Here is a 23,004-nt window from a genome sequence, read left to right as displayed (position 1 = left end):
ACATAACTAGTTACTAAGGTGTCGTGCACCAAACATTTACTGGCAACAATCACCACTTCACAGTCTTCACTTACTTTAATGGGTAACATTATCGATCATCAAAATGAATTCTTGATAAGTCTTTTACCTGTTATCTGTTACCTTGTAAGAGTTTTCATCCTCACTTACCATGTAAGATTTTTGGTCTTTCTTATGCCTTTTACCAAGTAAGATTATCGATTCTTTTTTATGCTCACCTAGTAAAGTAAATGACATTTAATAAACACTTACCTGATATACATTTAATGAACAACCCCTGAATTAATTGCTTAGGTGATCCAAGCATTGAAGCACGTGAAATTAGAACTGATGCACGTTATCTTCAGGATCGTTACAATATTTTTAGAGGTTTTATAAAATATAAAAGTTCACACCATTTATTATAGGGAAAAGTTCATAAAAACCCGTCAAGACACTATTATTTTGAATGATTAAGTTTTTAAACTATTTTTTTTGAATGAAAAAATAAATAAAATTTCTCATTTAGAATGATTAAATTGAACTATTTTTTTTAAATAAAAAAACCATTAAATTTTTTCATTTTAAATGATTAAACCGCTGAACTTTTTTTTAAATAAAACAAACTACGGAATTTCTAAAAATTGGTTACTTATATCTTTTTAACTATTAAAAAAAATTGTTTGTAACCGACTAGGGTGATTTTAAACTAAACCTAAATCAATTTTATCAATTCCCAAATCCTGTGTCCATTCAAGCCCCTTGAACACCGGTATCATTCCTCTCATCGCTCCTCATCGCCCCGTTGTTATATGTTCTCCATATCGCTTATCATGTTGTTGGCTCCTGTTATTGATCTCCCTCTTTTTGATTATATTTTTTGATATAAAAAATTAACCAAAGAGAGGAAGATCAATGGCAGTGCAACAATGTGATATGCAATATGGAGAATAAACAACAATGGGTGACAAATAGTAGCAAGAGGGAGTGATAACGGTGTTTGCTAGGATTTGATGATGTAGAGTTTGAAAATAGTAAAACCGATTTAGGGGTCGTTTACCTAAATGTTTACCTGATAAATGCTTAATATTAAGATTCAACACTATAATTTATTTTATTAGGTAAGATTGTAGTACATCAAAACGTATCTTATATAACAATTTACCTGCACGGAAAGAAAAAAAAAAGAAAAAAAAAAGAAAAAAGGTTGTTTTCCCAAACAGGCAAACATCCCCTTAACCCCCCTTCCTTTGTTCAATACTGCAAAAGAAAAAATGGAGCAAAAAGAGGAGAGCAGCTCTTCCTCTGTCTTCGACTCATGCCCCATCTGCCTCTCCTCCATCCTTGAAGAATCCTACTTGGATCAATGTTTCCGTACGCATCTTCTTCTTCTCTGTTTGTGATTTCTCTTCCCACGGTCTCCAAATCTTAATGAAGTTTCGAGAATTACTTCGTTTTTTATATCCTGTGGCTGATTGCGAATCGATATGCTCTACTGATGTTCTTCTTTTTAGATGTATAAATTGTGTAATGATCATCTGTAGTGTTCGTATTCTGTCATCTCATTTAAGCTTATATACCTGGATATCCCCTCTCGGTTCCAATCAAGAGAGATCATATGAAATTCTGCCAAATTGTATTGACCCAATTAGCAACCAATTCAATGAGGTGATAGCCATTTATAGTAGTGGTGTGAGACAGAAATTAAATTTGTGGAAAAATCATTATCAGATTTGAATTTGAAATGTTAAGGCTCCATTATTTTTGTCCTTCCCCCCTGTTGTCGGTGTAGCTTCATGTATCCTACCTAACAAATGTGCTTTCCTGGATATTCCAATTATCAAGTAGAAGCGACTATAATTGGGTAACTGCTAGCCAATAGTCAACAACTGGAGCACACCCACCATTATTGTTGTACATAGAACAGAAAAACAAACAAACAAATCAAATATAAGAAAGTTTCAATTTGTGGTATATGGTCAAACTTATGCTCAACTTAAATCTGGACACCCGTAAAACCTTATTTCAGGATTTGATTTGTGTTTATGGCGTCAAAATTTGAGCTGATTTACCTAGCTTAGCTTGCACTGGACGTGGCATATAGTTTGAGTGTTTTCATGTCTCAACATATTCCCCATTTGATCTATTCAATCTCTTTCTTTGGTGCTCAGGCCATTCAGTAATTAGGCTTTCAAGAACCATAAAACAATAGTGGTTTGTATTGTTAAGTTGTTATATTAGAAAATGACACGACCTTTATCATCTCATTTGGTACAATGTTGGAGTTTAATAGGCATAGTCACGTTGGCATGGGCATGGAGGCTAAACCTCTGTATTTATGTTTGAGTTTGCACATATGGTCAAATTTTTTACAATGCTGACTAATGATGCCACAATGACTATTTTGCAGATAAGTTTTGCTACAGTTGCATCCTGCAATGGACCAAAGTTGTGGGCAGTAAGCATTGTCCTTGTCAATCCTTTGTAAAATGTCCCCTTTGTAAGGTTTGTCATACATAACTTTCTTACAATCTTGCACCAGTTGGTGAAAAGAACTTACCCAAGTGATTAGTGTATTCGGAGCTCAACCAAGTTGTTGAAATTTGTGAAAATGATTATTATTGATGCTGCTATTAAGTTATCTTTCCTTTTATTGGTGATTGCTATGTGAACGTCATGGAAGCATGTTTTTGCTTCCCTCAACTATGCAACTATGATGTCATGATCAAATCTTCAAGTGGAAGTACTATGCGGTTTAATTATCATATTGCTAGATACCAATATATGGGTCTCATTACATAATATCTAATATATCACACCAGTTGCATAGATGTGAAGCTAATTCTGGAAAACACGAAATGGGGAACATAACTGAACCTGATTTAGATTGTTGATTCTATTTATTATATAAAAAAATAGATGTCTTGGATTTCGTGGAGCTTAGGGACCTATATGATTTATAGAGTTCACTTGGCTAATATGAGTACCATGTGGATCTGGACACTGGTAAGGGCTGGCCTAGAGCCTGCAATAATTGCACCATCGTTGTAAGGAGGGTAATATCCAAATGTCAAAGAGGAATAGGTGTTGCTTGTTTTTCTATATAAGTGAAAATCTAAGCAATTGGAGAACACAAGGTATGTGTTTGTGGTGGTGGTGGGGTTAAGCCAAGGGAAAGTACTGATTATTGGAAATGTTTTATTTATGTGGGATTGGTGTTGATTGTCATGAACACATGATCCATTTAAGTTTTTTGAACTGATTTATAGTGGTAATGACAGTCACACCACATAAGTTTTATTTTGATCATGTCTCCTTTGAGGTCGTGACACATCTTGGAGGGAGGCATGCCATGCACAAGGAAACGTCTGCCCATTGAACTTTTTGGAGCTTGTTGACGTTCCTGCTCTGCTGCTCATAGGCATATACAAGTCACATAGAAAGTGAATACACTCTTGCATGTCTAGAGGCTTGGTTGATAGCCAAGGAATATTTGTAGATTACCGTGATGAGACCTTTAAGCCTATGGCTAAGATAACTTTGGTGTTGTTTATTACCCAGGCTGATATTCCTCGATAGCCTTTGTATCAAACCTTGAGATCAGAAAAGCATTTCTTAATGTAATTCTTAAGGAGATATATATGGAGCCGCCTTTGGTTCTTGTTGTTTAGGAAAGGAAACTAGAGTCTCTCGATTGCGGAGATTGTTATATTCTTGGTGAACTAACCTTACAATTATGGCCATCATGCAGAGAAAAAGTTCATCGATTATATATGGGTATGACGGAACTTCTTTCCAACAGCATCTTATCTATCAGAATTCAGAATCTAGGTAACTATTTTCTGTATTCTGTTCTATTCTTTCCCTTCATTCTTGTGTTTGAATTTCATAAGCTTACTTGCTCTCTCCACTGTGTTTGTAGCATTTTCTTTACAAAAGCCCACAAATACAGATTACAGTGCTACTACGTTGAGCCAGGTATTCTTGACATATATATATATATATATACACACATAGACATTGGTGTATGTATACTTAATTTCTGCTATATACTTCTTACAAATTCGGTGGATTAGGTAACTCAATCGGTAATATTGATGTATTACGCTATTGGAAGTCCAACAAATATCGTCAGCCGAACCAGTGGCTATCTAGTTGGGTGAGCAGGGAACTTCAAGCTTTGATTCAGGTTCACTTTATTATATTTCTTGTACTCTACTTCTTGGTAAATCTCCAATATTTGTTAGCTTTTGTTTCTACTTTTACAAATTGTTGGCCTTTGGTATAAAGAATGAAGTAAATTTTCCTCTTGCTCGTTCCCATTCTCTTATACCTATAAATTCATGGTCAGTAATTTGGGGATATGGTCAACTCGTGCACGCCTAAAAAACTTCACCCATAAAGCACCCAATAAGGGGACTATAGTGTCAATTTCGTTTTGTTTCTCACTTTAATATAATAATCTTTGTGACCTTTTCAAGAAAATGATATTTTTGCTGAGTTGATGCATATTTGATCTGCCCCTTTTTGTCATCTTTGTAGGAAAAAGATGTTGACATAATTGTGCACCACATTCTTGGGGCCATAGATTCATGGAGAAGGTAAGGTTCCTTCCATGCAATACCATTTTCCATCTTCACTTTTTGAAGGACATAATTGCATCTTCATTTCTTGATACCCATCAAATTTGAATCTTACGGTCAAAACAGAATTGGACCTAAGGGTGCGATTTGGTACCCGTAACAGGACAGGACATAACAAAAAATTGCTCTCCTATGTTCGATACGACAATTGGGACTAGACAGGACTGTGTGAGGCAAAAATGCATTTTTTTTAGTCCCAACAAAATAGGTGGAACTAGAATCACGGAGATGGAACAAACTTGGTAAATTACCAAACCACCCATGTCAAATTAAGACCAAAACCTTCCACAATTCTTTCATCCGCTTACCTCAGTCTTGCCCGCCTAGTTTAGTCCAGTTGAGTCCCGTCCATGTACCAAGTGCATACAGACGGGACGGGACGGGACGTATGAGAGTGAGGTAGGTGGGTGAAAGATTGTGCAACGTCTTAGGGTTTTAATTTGACATGAATCGCTTTGTAATTTACCAATCTTGTCCCATCTCCCTGCCTCCCTGGTTTTTGCTCCACCTTTTTTGGTGGGAAAAAGAAGTGCATTTTTGCCCCACTCAATCCTGTCTTGTCCCAATAACATGTATTTACTTTATCATGTCTCGTCCTATTCTCTGCACCAAAGGTACACTAAATGCACAATGCTGCATTTGATAACTGAACATCATTATTGATGGCACCATGTACCTTTGAAGTGTTAACATAGCTCTGAACATTAGCTTGAACTTGAAACATTGCAAATTTGCAATTAGCTTGGGGCGTATCAAACATGAAAATCGTTGCAATTTTCATCATTCAGATGTAGTTATTTGTTATGTTGCAGAAACGAGACAAAGGTGTCTAAAGTTTCACCGGCATTAAAACAAGAAGAGTTCAAGAGTATGGTAGCAGATGTTGCAAAACCTTTCATAAGAGGGAGAATCGATCGATTTGTGAATGAGCTAGAAATGTTTCTGGCTTCGGGGTTGAACATTGAAGCATACGACAAAATGTATGTGAGCCATATGGGATGGAAAATTCCCGAGGTAGCTACTGAGGACGACGAAGAACCCAATGAACGCAACCCACAAATTCCATTCTTGTGTTTTTCTGATGAAGATCTTGATGAAAATACTTGAATGCTGCTTGCAAATACATTAGTTTTCTAGGGTTTCTTAAAACTCTTGTATTGTATTAGAAGCAGCAGGTTAAAGGCTGCCTTTTTGTCCTGTTATAATTACCAGATCAAAGTACACTTTTAGGAATGTTCACTACATGTTGGCTGTCTTTTACCGGATAAGAGGCGTGTATCCGTTAAGAAGGAATGTTGTTTACGAACACACTCTGATCCACAAATACGTTGATAAGATACTGACCCGGTCTTTTTCCCAAAAAAGTTACCGACCCACTCGAGAAGGGCTTGCTTTTAGTCAGCAATTACCTCGACATTTGGTTAAACATCCATTTTTAATCATTTGCTTATCCAGATTGCGATTCTTAGGTCAGAATGATTAAGAGGCTCTTATGATATAGTACAGAATGAAATATAATTGTTTGATAATTGTTTACAATGAAATTAGGGCGCTGAATGATTAAGGGAGGTCCATGATGCAAAATTATTCAGAGGATTTTAGAACCATTAAGATGGAGACTTTTCTTTTGTCAAACAAGATTCACATCTTAACGATTCAGAGACTGCCTCTTAATGGAACTATCAAGAGGGAAACAATTAGATTATTTTTTACTCGGTTAGCATTTACTCAATGTTTGTTGGTAATTGGCCTCTTACTTTATGAAATTACTTGGTAATGATGAGATTGATTGCTTTAAATTTTTGTTAAACCGTCGAACATTACCAGGGCCTGTTTGCTAAATGGTTACCAGGTTAACCCCTACCAATATATCACTTAGAGGCCGTTTATTAAATACTTACTTGATAAGTGTTTAACGCATAAATTTCCTCATTAGATGAAATATGAGACGGGCCAAAAATCTTACCGGATAAGAGCGATGAGAAGGATGGAGAGTCTTACCCGATAAGTGAGGATGACGACTCTTATAAGCGCTTACCAAGTAAATTGATGCATTCGATATATTTTAATGTACTAAAATGTTACATATCAAAATAAATTACAGTGTATACCCGATATTTTGGTGTCTACTAAGCAAATGTAAAGTTGTGGAGGGAAGGTTATCCCTATCCTTCATTCGAAAGTCAGCCGTATATTATCTACTAAAACTGAAAATTCCCCATACACAGAGAAGGGGACGATGACGATAGCAAGGGACCTGGATTACGGAGCTTTCATGGAGAAATTCATCCTCCCGCCCTCGCCAGCCTCGTCTCCTGAGCAACTCCCCTTGAATCGCCTCACGTTTGCCGTCAAAGACATGTGAGTTTTCTCTTCATAGGTCAATGGATTTCGACCTCTCTTGATATCTTTGACTGTACTTACTATATGCGCCCGTTTACTGATACGGTAGTTAGCTGGTTTGGTTTCAAATGATTTGGTTCAATTCTACGTTAGATTGTAAACATTTGGAAGTGGTTAACTGGTACATTAACTTTTAGTTTCAACACACTCATGGAGATGCAACAAAAGATGTCAAATTTGGTTACTATTACTAACCTTTGTATTTTTACAATTTTCCTAAAATTGCTAGCTTTTTGCAAGCAATGACAGATGGTTTGGTTCGCAAATTGCAACATATGAACAATGTCACAAATAAATGGCTTCAAATTGCAATCTTCTTATTGTGACCTGCGATGGTCAAACAGTTTCAAGAAGAGATCACTTGATTTAGTAGGTAGGAAGAGTCTTCCATCTGAGAGGATATCAGGATAGGACCAAGACTTTGCAGTAACGAGGACAGTAAAAGGTTGTGTGGATAAAAGGGATTAGGTAATGATTATAAGGGTAGCTGGGTAAGGGAGGATCATATGGGAGCAATATAGAACGGGAGTTCGTACGCGGATGGTTGGGGGATTCGGCTGGCACTGAGAGAAGCTATGACGGATAAGAGGAGAAAAGGTTGGGAGGGGGGCAATGGTGAGGATGAAAGTAGAAAAGGGATGGGGTGTCGGTGGGCATGGGAGGGGCGGCAAGACAAATAGAGTAATATTGTTATGGACCAAAATCAATAACATCAATATATTTATCAGGAACAATGGATTTTCAACTTAAAGAACTTCTTTAAAAATGCAATATTGCAATTACAATGCTATACAGATGGAGTGAACAATAACGACATGAAAATTAGTACCTGATTTACCAGTAATTGTTTTGTGTGTGTCAATTTATTTGTCATTAATATTGGAACGCAAAGCAGATTTGACATGGATGGTTATGTGACTGGATTTGGGAATCCAGATTGGTTAAGGACTCATTCTGCTGCTACATCCACAGCTCCTGCTGTTTTGGCCATGTTGAAGGCAGGTGCCACGTGTCTTGGCCGAACTGTCATGGATGAAATGGCTTACAGGTCAGATATATGTGCATAGGTCCCATTCACATGACATGAAAGGTTTTTAATGATTTTAAACTGAAATAATGCTTCGGGCAGTATAAATGGAGAAAATGTACATTATGGAACACCTGCTAATCCGTGTGCACCAGACCGGGTTCCTGGAGGGTCATCAAGTGGCTCTGCTGTAGCAGTTGGTGCTACGCTTGTGGATTTCTCTTTAGGTAAGTTGCATTGTAGTACTCTTTATTGGGGTAGTATTTAATGAACCACCACATCGAAACTTAAAGTTGTTCAGATGTTTCATATAAAATGCTTCCCAACACCATTTTTGCTCAATGTTAAGATTATCAAGTCTCTAAATTGTCTAGAAGTTCTTAGTAATTCAGTAGTTTAAGATTTCTATATGTGTAGGCACCGATACCGGAGGAAGTGTAAGAGTTCCTGCATCATACTGCGGAATTTTTGGGTTTCGCCCATCCCATGGAATTGTTTCGACCGATGGAGTTATTCCCATGGCACAGAGTTTTGATACTGTTGGTAAGTTGTGATTATTACAAAATAGAAATATGCTAACAACTTGTAGACGGTGTAAACTATCCACTTCCTGTATACAAATTTTCATTCACAGGAATCACAGGCAATCAAATCATGCATGATATAATTGACTTATGTGAAAATATATTTTAAGAAGTGCATTTGGATGCTTTGCTTGCTACCAATGAAGTGATCCTCTAAAAAGAGTGAAAGTGGAACGTATGGAAATTGGCTAAAAACCCCTAGCCTTTGAGTTGGAAAGAAACATATAACTTATATATGCCATATGTTTAATGTTTTCTCAAATTCTATGCAGGATGGTTCTCTAGGGATCCCGGGACTTTAAATCACGTTGGGAAGATACTTTTGCAGTTGCCAGATGAAAAACATGTGCGGCCTAGTCGAGTTTTGATTGCTGAAGATTGTTTTAAGCTTCTTAGTATCCCAAGCACCCGAGTGACCAACGTTATTGCTAGATCAGTAGAGAATCTATTTGGAGGTAATCCGTTGATTCTCCTACTAAGAATGTCAAACTTGGAAAAAGAACATTTTGGCTTGACCTTTATATTATTAAATGGTTTATTTGGTTATTGGACCTCTAATTTGGATCATCTTTTGCCTGGTAGTCCCAGTTTTTGGTGTAAAAACTAATCTTTTTAAAATAATGTTCTTGGTGTCATTTTGATAAGGGAAAAGTGGTGAACTCATTTTTGTGGGTATTAGATGATCAGAACATGAGATACAGTGGCCATATAAATCATTTTTACAGAACAGTAAAAGAAGTATGGTACTAATGTCTTCTCCGTCAAACTTCAAGGGAAATGGCTGCAAAAATTATCCTTTCTATATTAGTTGTCATCATTTGATTTTGAATATCAAACTCATATTTCTAAGTTTCACATATCTTCTACATGTTTAGAACCATTTTTTACTTTTTGTACCTTTTGATATCAAGGTTTCCTAAAAGATTAAATGCATTCAGATTAATTGAGAAAGGTTGACATTTAAAATCAAAGTAATAAGCTACAAAAGGAGTCACTGCTCTTTTTTCTTTTAGAGTAATGCGAGATGGGGATTTAAACTCATGGCATACATGGTATTACCATTTGGAGGATGGACCCATGTACCATCAAACTTAAGGGCATGTTTGTTAGCAGCTTAATGAGACTCACAACTTATTTGGTCAGTTACACATGACCGTTCAGTAGTGGCTTAATGATACAGAGAGTGGCTTATTCAGTAAGCTTATGAGGGGAGCTTTATGCAGCGTCAAGTGTTTCCAAACCTGCCCCTCCAATTAAAAACAGGCTCCTTCCATGTATGAAAAAGCCCTCCAAACAAAAACCTTCCCAATCTATACATACATATTAATCCACATAGACAACTCTATCCATACAAAACATAATGGAAAACCAACCAAACAGCCCCTAATTGTGGCAGTGTGGGAGTAGCTTCTTACCTCTTGAATTTAGTAGCGCAGATCATATTTTACGGCCTGTTAACCTTGGGGACTATGTTGAAAGCAAAGTTCCAAGTTTGAAGCACTTCATGGAGGATGATTTTGAAAATCAAGAATTTAGCATTAGTTCTTTGGTGGCTCTCTCTACTGCCATGCGATTGCTACAAAGGTGTGCTTAGATTTCTTCTGGTAATACTTTCAAGTACATGAGTTCAAATTCTTCTTCCCCTTTTCCCTTTCTAAAACAAAATTTTGGTTTGCATGGTTATAGAGATTCCCGAAACTATCCTTAAACCATGCTACATTTCTCATTGTGTCCTTTGATCATAAATAGTTCCATTAGACTCTTAATATAGCTATCTTGTAACATTTTGATAGATACTCGGCCAAGTTTGAAAAAGAATGGACAGAATTCTATTGAAACTAAAGAACCAACAAGATAAACAAAGAAGGAACAATGCCAAAATACGTGATGAACCTGTGAATGGTTTATATTTGAGACATAGGCCAGCTCTCCGTTGATGCTCACACACACACACACACACTAGTTTACTGAGATATGAAAATAAGCATGACCATCTCCTGGCACTCCCACTCTATCTATAGGGTCGTGAAAGGTGCCACCGTGTCATTTTGTTTTGTGCAACCGTATATATTCTGAAACTACAATGATGACACAAGTTTTCTTTCGTAGAGTTGGTTTGCATGGCTTTTCTCCCACCCCATACCCGGGTTCGAATCCCGCTTGTGTTATTTTCCTTAGTTTCTAGCTTTTAATTTCAGATTTATCATGTTTCTGAATCTTTTTGCAATAAAAGACTTGAATACAAGACCCCACATGAAAATCAAAGAACTAACCAATAGACCAATGATGATATTCTGAAAAATATCCATATCTTTGTTTCTTTGAATCATTTAACCTATCCTTTTGTTCTTTAATTTAGCGGCGGTCTTTTTTGATGCCCTTTACATCAGGTAAATGGCAATGACAGCCATATCTTAATCTCTTATTGCGAATATATGTAGAGTTGCCGAGACAAACAGGACCATCATGGACATAATTAGCATCTGTTTATAATAATTTGGGAACTGAACTAGAAGATGGCATATTGTATAGGGTCCAATTCAGTAGTTTTCCATATTGTATTCTGAAAGAGGAATTCAGACACATGATCTCTTTTGTATTCTATTATGCTATATTTGAAATATCGATTGATTGTTCTTCTTCCTTGTGCATGAACTTCTATGTTAAGCATAGGTTTGAATTCAAGAAGAACCATGGTGAATGGGTGAGCACGGTGAAACCTGACTTGGGTCCAGGTATATCAGAACGGGTACTTGATGCTCTAAAGACATCAGGAGAACACATTGATGCATGCGAGTCCGTGAAGACCCAACTACGCGAAGCTCTCACTGCTCTCTTAGGGGTATAACCCCCCTCCCTCTCTTCAAATACTATCCTTCATAACCTTGAGGGCCATCTCAACCGGCAAATAGAGACTTGACCTTAGGGCTCCTCCTAATCCTATAGGCCGTCAGTTCGAGGCTCCTCAGGACCACCGGGGATTTTCTTAGCTGTTATCTTCATGACCCCATGAGATTAGTTGAGGTGCACACAAGCTGGCCCAAACACCCACAATTACCAAAAAGGGAAAAAACTATCCCCTGATATCTCAACAACACGAGTCGTTACTTATTCTTGTGACTTTATGATCCAATCTTTATATCCTGGAACTTTCTAATCAACTAAAGTTGTTTAGGAAGTGTCTGTTTACGCCGGTGAAAACACATGCACCTCTTCTATTTTTGTTTTGGTATTGAACATGCTATTAAACTCTGAAAACTTTTCTCTATGTTTTAGGAACATGGCATACTTGTCATCCCTACTGTTCCTGGACCTCCACCTAAATTGCAAACAGATCCCACTTTATTGGAAACATTTCGTGCAAGGGCATTCAGCTTGTTGTCAGTAGCTGGAGTATCTGGACTTTGCCAGGTTAGACCCACTCCTCCCATTCAGTCACTTTGTTTTGAACCGATTGTAGCTTGAAAGATCTGAGCCTTATTGGCCCAATGGCATCCGGGTTACTGGTAGACCCCTACCTCCAAGGGTTCAAAGTTGGGTGAGGAGTGTATGTGAGTTTTGTTGTATATATACACTTCTTATGCAAACCACCTAACTACAACGGTGTAAACCAATCAATTGAGACGAGTGTTCATTTTTTAGGATCTAAATATTTAAGGAAGATGATCGGAGTTCATTCATTATCATCGACAAACAATCCAAATGTTTATGGAACCAAATATTCGTCAGACCAGATGGTTGTACTGGTTAGGTGGTTTGCAAAAGAAGGGGACTCTCTCTCTCTCTCTCTCTCTATATATATATATATATGGGAAGGATATATAGAGGGAGATTCATAAGAGAATAATAATCAAATAAGAGAACACAAAACGGTCAAATCACGTGCAACATCACATGTGATTTTACACTAACTAATGCAGGTGTGTGGGTGACGTGGCCTGGGACCTCAGGTCGCGGCTTTGAATCACATGTGATTTGATTTTACACATGATTTTAGTGTAAAATCACATGTGATTCGACTGTTTTTTTATTCTCTTATTTGTATACTATTCTCACATGAACCTGACACACACACACTCTCTCTCTCTCTCTCTCTCTCTCTCTATATATATATATATATATGGAAGGGTTCAAATGAGAATGATACCATTTTACGAGAATGCAAGTACACCTGAAATAGACAACCATCACATATGATAAACTGGTGATAGACACATGATAAACAATAGCGACCTAGCTCGTGGGCCAAGTCGCCTGCACAGTGTTACATGTGATGGTTGCTTGTTTCAATGTTCCCGAATTCTCGTAAAATGGTATTGTTTTCATTTAAACCACCACCCCACACACACGCATGCACACACACACACACACACATATATATATATTGTATACTTAAAAAAAGAGCATCTGAACTTTGGCTTGATCTCTAGGTGACGATTCCACTAGGGAAATATAACGATCTTCCTGTGGCGGTTTCTTTGTTGGCGAACCATGGTTCAGATGGATTCCTATTAAGTCTTGTTGAGACCCTTTATGACACTTTGAAACAAGAAGTTGAAGTTGCTGAGAAGCTGAGCTACTAGATTCAGATATTGTGTTTGAACATAATTCAGATGGCTCATGCAAATCAAAAAAGGGAAGTTATATGTTGGCTTGTTGGTTCCTACCTAAAACGCTAGTGTTACCAGATGCTTTTAAAGCTTGTATCGACACTTAAAAAAGAATTCAAGCTCATGAAAACTTTTTATCTTGATAATTTAAATCGTTGCAATAATTAATATCGGAATTCGTGAAACATCCTAACAGCCAATCGAACATTATCAACTTTTATTCGAGCAAAAGGTTGATTATACCAGCAACCCTGACCGACCCTATAGGAACCACATATGAGGAGCCATTTAAGAGCTGACTCGACGACACAGGCGGGTTCAAGTCTGCCTCCCACATGATTCGAACTACTTGAACCTATTGAGTATTTTGAATATTTGAGCAAAGTTGCTTTGCTGCTTTGTCAACTGAGCTACACGGGCAAAATTATCAGTTTTATAATCAAGGTTCTAAACAGTGTGAGACGTGGCGTGACGGCGAAGTCAAACCTCAAGCCTTAGGAGCCACGGCGAGATCATCTTGTTTTTCAAGGTGTGACTTATGAAGACAAATCTCTATCATATATAATATTATACCTACAAACATATGTTTTCTACTGTAGGTCATTGATAATAAACAATTTAAGTTGGGTTGTATATTAAAATTTAACAAGTAAGACCATGAAATAGATAAGTAAAATCAAATATCGTGTTAAAAAACCCGCATTAGGCCATGGCGTGGTATAGACTTAACATGGCGTGAGACACAAGCCTTGAGCCATGGTAGTTGTTAAGGTTAACCTTTTTAGAATAGTGTTTATTATGTAAATTGGATGTTTACTTTCAAATTTTGTAGATTATGTTCATCTTATTTGCTTAACAACAGAGTTCGTTGTCCGTGAATACAAACGAAATGAACCAAGCATACACCACTCAAATGTAGGGTCTTAACAATCGGATGTGCTCTTTACTCGAAAGAATAACGATTTCATTAAGACCCATATTTGTGAAAAAGTGTGGGAGTTTGTCTACTGTATCAACCAAATTGTGTTAGTTCCATGCTCTGTTATTATGGAATGAAACTGTGAAAGCAAGTCTACATGTGATTCTCTATCTGGAAAGAATAAGAGGATATCATCAATGTATACCAGAGTGTTGTGGACAATGAGTTAAAAGATTTTTATTCACTCTTTTGCCCTTCAACCATCACACTTTTTTATCCTTCTCAGTAGAGCCACTATTTGTCTCCTACGAACGTGACCAATAAAGACTTGATAAATGAATCTCGTAAACCAAAACCGATCGAGCACCACCGTTATTAGCCGGCTTCTAGAGGAGATTTAATGCACTCTCGCACACAAAAACTCTTGTCCAACCCTCAAAGGGCCCTTATCTATATGTACATATAGACTGAAGGTTCACATGAGAACAATAATCAAATAAGAGAAGATGAAAATGGTCAAATCAAGAACAAAATCACATGTGATTTTACACTAATAGTCAACGTAAGAGTGTGTGGGCAACGTGGCCCGCGAAGAGTCGAGTGAATCACATGTGATTTTACACTTGATTTTAGTGGAAAATCAAGTATAATTCGACCATTTTCTTATTCTCTTATTGTTCTTGTAAGAACCCGACTCTACACATGTATATGTATGATATTAATGATCGATTTCCTATATGGATATAGATGTACATGTATATGGACAATTAAAATTACTGTGAGAAATCAAAATTTGGTGAGAAGTATAGGAAGGTTATAAATAAATGTTACCATGAAAATGTTAACATTAGTATAAATTAACGTACACTAAAACGTTAATTTATGTGAACTTTGGCTAACAAAGTACTTCATACCTTCTCGCCAAAATTTGATTTCTCACTGGAACCAACATGTATATCTATTTATATATGTGTATGTATATGCATATGTGTATGTATGCATGTATGTATATGCATATGTGTGTGTATGTATAACATTCGGGGTCTCTTCCCTGCTTGATACTGCAACTCATACAAAAGAAAGCAGCAAATTGAGTTTATTTTCAAAAGAACTAAAAATAAACCAAACCAAACATACCCAGTAAAATCCCACTCGAAAGTGGGGTCGGAATCCTATTATAGATAGATGTTACACTAAAATCAGAGTATAATACACATGCTATGACCTTTGCTATCTCTCAGAAAAATCATGCCACAAGGTGCAAATCGGAAAAGATTGAAAACGGAACATTATGCCAAGTGATTAGCTCGTGAACGAGCCAAAAAAATAGCGATTATTATTAGGGGAAAGACGAGCGATCCTTACATGGGCTGGAAATCAAGTCAAATATAAACTGTCCAAAACCGCAAAGCCAGCAGCAACACCACCCTCATTCGATGAAGAAACTTTGGTACGCATCAAGTAACCACATTGCTCATTACTGATTACCTTCTCTTTGTTTCTGCGCCATTTAGAAGCCGTAAGCAGAATGCATAATCAACAAATATCCGTTCTTTTTAATGTCACTCACGAAAGATTGTCGTTGTACTTTTCTTTGAAACAGGTATTCGTATTTCTTACATGCCTAAATCAAGAAAAGGAAACCAACAGGATGTTGCAGGAAGTACCTTAAATAGGCGCTGAATATCCCAAGTTCAGATATGGCGTGTTCTTTATAGCAGATACCGTCTCGGACAAGAATTGTGCGGAAAGCAGTTGGAAAAATTCTTTGCATGAGGATGTAGGCTGCTTCTTCTTCAGACCCTTCTTTTTGCAATCTTACAAGAGTTTCCCTAACATCGTCTCCGTAAATGTTGTTACCTGCATTTAGCACATGCTACAAATGAACTTTGGGAAGTAACGTTTTTCTTGACACCCTAAAAACCTAATGCAAATGTGAGTAAGAGCCCACAAGTAAAAGATTCAAGCTTGGTGAATCTAGGTTCAAATGAGAACCGTAAACATTTTGAGAACCTCGGAACCAACTATTTTATGTATTATTCATGATGAATAACCCTACATATTCATGAATATTATTCATTTTCATTATGAATCATTTTCGTGATGAATATATATATATAGGGTTGGGTTCCGGTGAGAATGACAGTTATGGTGAGAATGGCAGTTATGGTGAGAAGGGAGCTCTACCCTTGGATCAATCCTAATTGAAGATCAACAACAATGAGATGCATGGAGATGCACCGGATCAATTTCCACAATAACACAATTCATGGGATGGAGGTGAGATTAAAAGTGATCAAGGGTTTAGATCCCTGCTTATGCTTCTCAACTTAACTCCTATTCTCACACGATCCTTCGTCTATATATATTACGACATTCATCATGAACAATATATGATAGTTGGTTCTCAGGTTCTGAAAATATTTACGGTTCTCGTTTGAATTTGCACCGATAGTAATAATTGTATAGTACAAGTTGAGATGTGGTATTGCCTCCGCCTTCTCTTTGTGGCTTCATGACGTACGCCCCTGGCTGCTCAATAGCATTCTTGACTGCATTTGAATCATCAAGACTCCATAATCCAGCAAAGCATGCCCGAAGCTTAGCAATGTCATCTTTGTTGTCAAGAAACCTGTTCCCACAAGAATTGATCGAGGGCATTAGAGATGGCGTACTCGAAGCCATTTCAGTGCATGATCGATGCTAACTAATCCATCTACCCCATTTTGTGCAATGTTTCCCTTTTTTATTTTTTTTACCCAAATTACCAAAATACCCCTATACCTATTGAGTTTAAATTTTTCAAAAGCTATCATATCATCAACATTCTTTTCCCTTTTTCATAATTATCCCAACCACATCACCTGTAATTGAAAGTCATTAACAATGAACATTGTCATTACTCATCACCTCTCAAGAATGTTCGGTTTTGCAAGCTCCTGCTGAATTTTCTTGGTGCCAGTTAAATGATAAGCGATTGAAGGACACTTAATAGCCGATGACTCCTCCATCAGTAGCCTAGCTCGCCACTCCTACAAGATACATAAACGTCACGCCAATAGAAAAACAGAAAAAACTATGCAGATTCTTGGAGCCTTGCAACGGGAGGGACAAGGGTCACATACTTGACTAGACTCGACTCGACTCAACTCAACTCAACTCCACTCAGATAAGCCTTGATCCACCAAAATTCCCCTATTTTATCATCATTGAAAGCCAATTTTAGACATTTAATTGCAAGTAAACCATGCCTATCTAAATTCTAATTGCATGTTCTTAAATGCTATGTATTCCAGGAAATTTAAAAATTCTTCAAATAAAAAATTCCAAGACGAGACGGGCATGTCTACTCACCGATTCAGAAGGATAATCGGTGGGTGCATATCCAGCTCTAAAATATACGACCGCAACAGTTTCACCATCCCTGCAATTTTGAACAATGAACACTCGGTTGCCATTCATTCAAAAACCTTCAAGCAGGATAATTCATTCATGCAACAAGGATACTTACACTTGAAGAGTTCCGTCTGAAAGAATCTTCCCTTGTGCATCAATTTCAGCCAGCGTCTTCCGTATAGATGTAATATTATATGTGTTGATAAGCTCAGGACTACATTTCAACAGAAGTTTGACTTCAAACTTACTCTACGAATTCGTATCTCAATGAAAGTTCAGACCTTAAAATTAACCAACAAATTTAAAAGGGATTGTTTAATGGAGCGATCAACAGAATATCTGGTTTAGCAGTTAAGTAAAAAGGATATTTTTCCTTGAGTGTTGCACTGAGCCAATGCTGGTCATACATGTTCCTTTCTTCAGGTTGAACCACAACCAATACTATTGCACTGTATAAGAATGATTATTAATTTTTCTGTCACCAGCACATTTTATGAAAAGAAGAAATTTAGAATGAAGTCGGCAGATAAAAATAGAACCTTGGGTTGTTATACTCTGTCCACGCCTTTGCCAACGCCTTGGCAAAATTACTTGCAGAAGTGTTTATTGGAATCCTTTCGGGATCAAATCCAAGGTGTTCTCTGTATTGGGAAAGTAAGCTCCTACAAGATGACATATATCTTAATCAAGACAATTGAACACTTTCGGTCCCCCAAAATGAATGACTGAAGTTGCAGAAATATTAAAATTGGCAGTGTTTCATTAGTCTTTAATTTCTTTAAAGTTGCAGAATAGAGCTTCATTAATTCCTGTTTGACCCTCTATTCTGATCAACAAAAGGGTTTGAACCCTAGAAGTTGGACCCTGCCACAGACAGTCCCTGGACCACTAGTGCCTAAAGATGCACAAAAAACCCGAAGCCAGGCCCCCAAAAAAGTCCAGGCCAAGTTTTTTTTTCTAAAGCCTGAGCCTGAAAAAACCCGGAAAATCACGGCCTGAAAAAGCTCAATTGGTCCCATTTTCACACAAAAACCCCGTCCCCGGGCATGAAAAGCGGGGGCTTCTTTCCTGCTTGGTAAAAACAGGCTTGGAAGGCCGAGGCCCGAAAAAATGGGCCTTGTGCATCTTTAGTATGCCACTGTCCAACTAACGGTGTAGGTCAGTTTCAGTGAACCTTACTTATGTTGCAGACTTGACTGCACATAGGCAATGTCTAAGGGGCCCGTTTACCAAATGCTTATTGGGTAAGCACTTACCGGCAAGAGGCATCACCTTACTTATCGTATCGGGTACATTCTTGGCCATCAAATTGGATTGTTGATAAACATTTTTACCAGGTAAGAGTCTTCTCCCTCGTTTACCGGGTAAGCTTCTTGAACCATGTTATGCCTCTTACCGGGTAAGATTCCTGGTCCTTGTCACGCTCATCCGATAAGGTAAGTGACATCCGGTAAGCAGTTACCTGGTAAGCGTTTGGTAAACAGCCCCTAAGAGAGCATAAGGTCAGCTAGAATACCATGCTGCCAGCGGTCATGGAAGTGAAAAACACAAGATGGTGTTTGTCTAGCCTTTTGCTATTCTCTTTTTCTTAATGGAGTCATGAGATTAGTTATAGTTTGATCATGTACTCCAAAATTTTCTTTTGTTAAGGCTAAATAAAAGCAATTGCTTTTCATTGGATTTATCATTATTCTAATTTCTAAGTACCTCTACCATTTGTTAATGCGTGTCTTTCTCTTTCTATGTGCTAATTACTCAAAGAATTTTTTGTTTGTGAGTTTATTCAGTACTCTTTTCTTCTTCTTCTTCAAGCAAGAGTATCAACTAGACTGGCCGTGGTCATCGCATATTAATTTGGTTAGGCTTTCTTTGCCACATGAATTGGCTAAGCAAATGGGAGGCGTCTCTTTTGAAGACAAACTGGACAGTACTTTCTTTGCCGACATGAATCGGCTAATCAAGTAGCAATGGTAGCTAACAACTCAAAGTTATCAATAGTTTCTCCTCGATGCAACGGTTAAGCTAATCATCAAAGCTATTAAGCCAATTCAAATACTAATAATAAAACAATCATCTAAAAGGTTATGATCAGACAAGTCCCCCAAGCAGTACTGGATGCGATCAATAGGTCACACTTCCCCATTCTCCTACAAGGTTTCGTTAAGGAGCGAAAGACAAAATATCCGTTGATTTATGATTATTCTACGAAGTCTTAAGGGTTTACGAAGACAAGTGACTGTTGGATAATAAACGATTCTACTTCTCTTTCCATTTAAGGGAACTAATTGTGTAAGCAACACAAAGATCAAAACATATTTGGTAAACTTTGAGGTTACTCCCATAATGACATAATTATCATATAATTTGGAATACATATGTTACCTATGAAGCTCGCTGACACGACAACTTAACCCAGAGAATGAACATGAAATTGTGTTCAGCTCTATCTGGAGAAGTAAATTTGTTTTCTCATCAAGCATATAATCCGAGCGATGTAATCCCAAGCGAATATCCTGAGGAAGATTTAGAAAATTTAGTAACTTCCACAAACCTGAATAAGATACCATACGTACTTCTAGCTCAAGCAAACATTATATTACAAAATCTTAGAAATAAGCTAAAGAGATTTCAAGACCAAAAAGGAACCAAGTAGAACACATAATGATATTTCCGTTCTCTCTTCATCGCACTTCTATTTTGGGTTCTCGCTTGTCTTTTATTTTCGAGTCTTTTATCCCAAATTAAAAGCTAAAAACTAAGAAAATGATACAAATGGGATTCGAACCCACGCCTGAAAGGGGAGAAAAGAATGTGCAAACCAACTCTGCCAAGAGAAACTTGTGTTATTATTGTAGTTTCAAGAAATATACGGTTACACCTAACAAAATAATATAGTGGCACCTTTAACGACCCTAAAAATTTTGACACTACAACAGAGGAACGAAGCTGTGGCCCATGCCACCATATGCACCATAGTGGGTCTGCCCCTGGCCTGAACAGTGACAACATTCAAATTGAATAAGCACTAAGGGGAAAATGTAGAGCATAACATACCTAAAATTTACAACTATTAGTTCATATACATTTAGAAAGAGACATCCCATGTAGTTGAAACAAACAGATACAATGTGCTTTGTGAATAACAAGAACACTTAAAATGAGTGGAGTTTGAATGCTTTCCTTTTCTTGGTTAATATTAACAACATAACCATGCCATGCTAAGAAAAAAGTTGCAAGTATGGCAGATCAACAAGCTTGACACATAAAGGGTTAATTACCCCATCAAGATACCTCCTTCTTGCCGATTTGTAGCATCCTGGAGTGTATATCCAAAATTCTTGAGGTAAAGGCATCGACTTTCTTTGTTCTGCAATTTTGAGAGCAAGTGATCAGTTCACATATGTTCCTATCCCTTACATGTGCACTCTAGAACTTTCCCGGGCCATTTATTTGCAAAAAGAAAAGGAAATGTATCTAAAGAATGATACGAGAAATAAATATGAACCACAAAGGCAAAGGCCCAAAGCACCAATGTTTTCTGAAAGGTAATTTAATGGCATTGTGTATTGGAGGGACATCAGGATCTTTAATAAAAGGAAAAGTAAATATATCAAAGTAAATGAATAAACCCAAAATTCCTGCACACTCCTAAGACCACCCCCTTCTTTCCTCAATGGCAAAAAACAATACAGATATGTAACACAGTGTATGAAGTAACATTTTTCTGAACTTAATACTCATTTAGGAATGCTTCGTTTTTGGGTTTTTTTCGTGAGAAAAAAGCTCTTCATTTGTTTTCCTTTTGATTATAAGCTAAACACGAACATGTTTGAACTTGACATGCTGCTCAAGCATAATGTTATGGAAGAGTTGAAACAATATCCGTTTTATCATCTTTGACGGTTTCAAAAACATTTTGTTCCATCGGAAAAAAGGGAAACGAGAGCAGTTTGAAAACACGCTCTTTCTTTTTATCAAATAGCAACAATAGAAACTGAAAGAGGCAGAAATCAAAGATTAAGGAACACTATACAGAAATCAAAGATTAAGGAACACTATACAGAAAACATGATTAGGTCCAAGACTGGATGGATTGATCACATGCAGGATCTTCGTGAAACTTCAAACAAACTAGGCAAAAGAGATAAAAATGTTGCGTACTTTAACAATTCTTTCAATTACATACTCGACACAATAGATTTATTAATCACATACCTATACTTGCAGAAGCTTATCAATCACATCATTTTCATCCAGTAAATCAAATTACCTTAATGTAAATCATACCAACATTATATATGTCAATTGTTCTTCCTATTGTCCTCTTCTCCATATTGATCATTTCTTTCTGCTAATTTAATTGAAGTTATACAAAAATGATGTAAAATTAATGTGATTATGAAAAAACAAGCAAATGTCATGCCAGAAAGCAATATGAAACACACACACACAGCAAGACTACAAGCAAACAAGAGAGAAACCTTGAGAGGGTGTCCTGTAGAAACTTGCCATCCAAACTAACTCGATCAACTAACTCGTTGAAAATGGGGGCCAACTCACAAGCTTGCTTCCAGTGACTCTCAGGCAATGAATTTGGCAGTAAGGCAAATGGAGCATGAACCATGCCCACTCCTGGCATCAATCCTGATCTCTACAAAATCAAAGCACCAAGCATCATCTTCATCATAAGAAACAGTCATTATAATCATGCCCAAATCTCTAAATTACTGGCGAAAACCTAAAGAACCACGCGATTAGTGAATCAACCAAAATCAGCGACGAAGGTCTCGATTGATTAATTACATGATCGAAACTAAAAATTACACAAAAAGAAAGTGATTTGGAGAAAACCAAAACCAACCTGGGAGTTTCTATCTCCTACAACGAGCCCATGGAGAGAACTCCAAACAAGAGCATCATAAACCAACTTCTGAAGTAATTCCGAGTCGATCGCGTGGAAATCAGACATGAGATTTTTCACAGAGCTTTTGTCTTGAGTGGTTTTGATTTCCTCAGTACTACCAGTGCCGCTTTTGAGAGGAGACATTGAGAATTTGGGGAAATAGGAGTTCGCGTAGGATAGTCGAGTGGAAGGAGTGAGAAGGGAATTTGATGCTGATTTGAGATGATGCAATTGCAGAGTGGATGAAAAGCAGCAATGGTGATGGGGTAAAGAAAGGGAGATGGACGACCATGAAGAGCAGCCAGCAACCATTTTGACCTCTCTGTCCATTTCACAAATTCATCTTTTATAGGGATTAACATTTGATTACGCCGTTAACTTATTTTTAATCTTATAAAAAATAAGACATGGTTATCATTAGCTTAATAAGTGACTTACTCATTCAATAAGTTTTAAAAGAGTTTTATGAAACTAAAAGCGTACTCGCGTAATGCAACGAGATACATCATGATTTTAATATTT

At 37.2% G+C, this 23,004-nt stretch overlaps 3 protein-coding genes across 4 annotated transcripts; 2 read left to right on the top strand and 1 right to left on the bottom strand.

The window, feature by feature from the left end:
- The first annotated feature begins 1,259 nt into the window (after window positions 1-1,259).
- Window positions 1,260-5,947, top strand: LOC112518881. Its single transcript, XM_025126669.1, has 7 exons — window positions 1,260-1,371; window positions 2,408-2,502; window positions 3,749-3,828; window positions 3,920-3,975; window positions 4,074-4,186; window positions 4,540-4,598; window positions 5,453-5,947. Exons 1-7 carry the CDS (start codon window positions 1,272-1,274, stop codon window positions 5,745-5,747), a joined length of 798 nt encoding a protein of 265 aa, XP_024982437.1. The 5' UTR covers window positions 1,260-1,271; the 3' UTR covers window positions 5,748-5,947.
- Window positions 5,948-6,866: 919 nt separating this feature from the next.
- Window positions 6,867-13,407, top strand: LOC112519404 (amidase 1). Of its 2 annotated transcripts, XR_003069909.1 has the most exons (10): window positions 6,867-7,001; window positions 7,939-8,091; window positions 8,173-8,297; window positions 8,488-8,613; window positions 8,927-9,109; window positions 10,091-10,238; window positions 11,328-11,496; window positions 11,931-12,065; window positions 13,085-13,287; window positions 13,331-13,407. XR_003069909.1 is itself a non-coding variant. In XM_025127506.1 (9 exons), the coding sequence occupies exons 1-9, from the start codon at window positions 6,880-6,882 to the stop codon at window positions 13,235-13,237; spliced, it is 1,314 nt and encodes a 437-aa protein (XP_024983274.1). In that variant the 5' UTR covers window positions 6,867-6,879; the 3' UTR covers window positions 13,238-13,407. The 2 variants fall into 2 exon arrangements, 1 of the variants encoding a protein (XP_024983274.1); XM_025127506.1 differs by having other exon boundaries at window positions 13,085-13,407.
- A 1,854-nt stretch (window positions 13,408-15,261) lies between these two features.
- LOC112514239 (glutathione synthetase, chloroplastic) lies at window positions 15,262-22,795 on the bottom strand. Its single transcript, XM_025120575.1, has 12 exons — window positions 22,441-22,795; window positions 22,061-22,230; window positions 20,871-20,946; window positions 19,962-20,092; window positions 18,119-18,241; window positions 17,948-18,028; window positions 17,695-17,775; window positions 17,538-17,607; window positions 17,094-17,215; window positions 16,676-16,815; window positions 15,851-16,043; window positions 15,262-15,684 (listed from the first exon to the last, which is right to left on the bottom strand). Exons 1-12 carry the CDS (start codon window positions 22,792-22,794, stop codon window positions 15,561-15,563), a joined length of 1,665 nt encoding a protein of 554 aa, XP_024976343.1. The 5' UTR covers window position 22,795; the 3' UTR covers window positions 15,262-15,560.
- Window positions 22,796-23,004: the final 209 nt, after the last annotated feature.

Source organism: Cynara cardunculus, assembly GCF_001531365.2.
Source record: "Cynara cardunculus var. scolymus isolate 2C chromosome LG 1, CcrdV1, whole genome shotgun sequence".
Lineage (NCBI taxonomy): Eukaryota > Viridiplantae > Streptophyta > Magnoliopsida > Asterales > Asteraceae > Cynara > Cynara cardunculus.
The sequence above is the reverse complement of the archived record's forward strand: the minus strand, read 5'-3'. Positions and strand labels throughout refer to the sequence as shown.

Bases quoted from the DNA above. Each gene is read 5' to 3' on its own strand.
- LOC112518881 (XM_025126669.1), top strand. From the start codon at position 1,272: ATGGAGCAAAAAGAGGAGAGCAGCTCTTCCTCTGTCTTCGACTCATGC. The intron at 4,187-4,539 runs GTTCACTTTATT...TCATCTTTGTAG, and splicing joins AACTTCAAGCTTTGATTCAG to GAAAAAGATGTTGACATAAT. The intron at 4,599-5,452 runs GTAAGGTTCCTT...GTTATGTTGCAG, and splicing joins GCCATAGATTCATGGAGAAG to AAACGAGACAAAGGTGTCTA.
- LOC112519404 (XM_025127506.1), top strand. From the start codon at position 6,880: ATGACGATAGCAAGGGACCTGGATTACGGAGCTTTCATGGAGAAATTC. The intron at 7,002-7,938 runs GTGAGTTTTCTC...AACGCAAAGCAG, and splicing joins ACGTTTGCCGTCAAAGACAT to ATTTGACATGGATGGTTATG. The intron at 8,614-8,926 runs GTAAGTTGTGAT...AATTCTATGCAG, and splicing joins ACAGAGTTTTGATACTGTTG to GATGGTTCTCTAGGGATCCC.
- LOC112514239 (XM_025120575.1), bottom strand. From the start codon at position 22,794: ATGGTTGCTGGCTGCTCTTCATGGTCGTCCATCTCCCTTTCTTTACCC. The intron at 18,242-19,961 runs GTAACATATGTA...GTCATCTTGTAG, and splicing joins CGTGTCAGCGAGCTTCATAG to GAGCTTACTTTCCCAATACA. The intron at 18,029-18,118 runs GTTCTATTTTTA...ATTCTTATACAG, and splicing joins ACAGAGTATAACAACCCAAG to TGCAATAGTATTGGTTGTGG.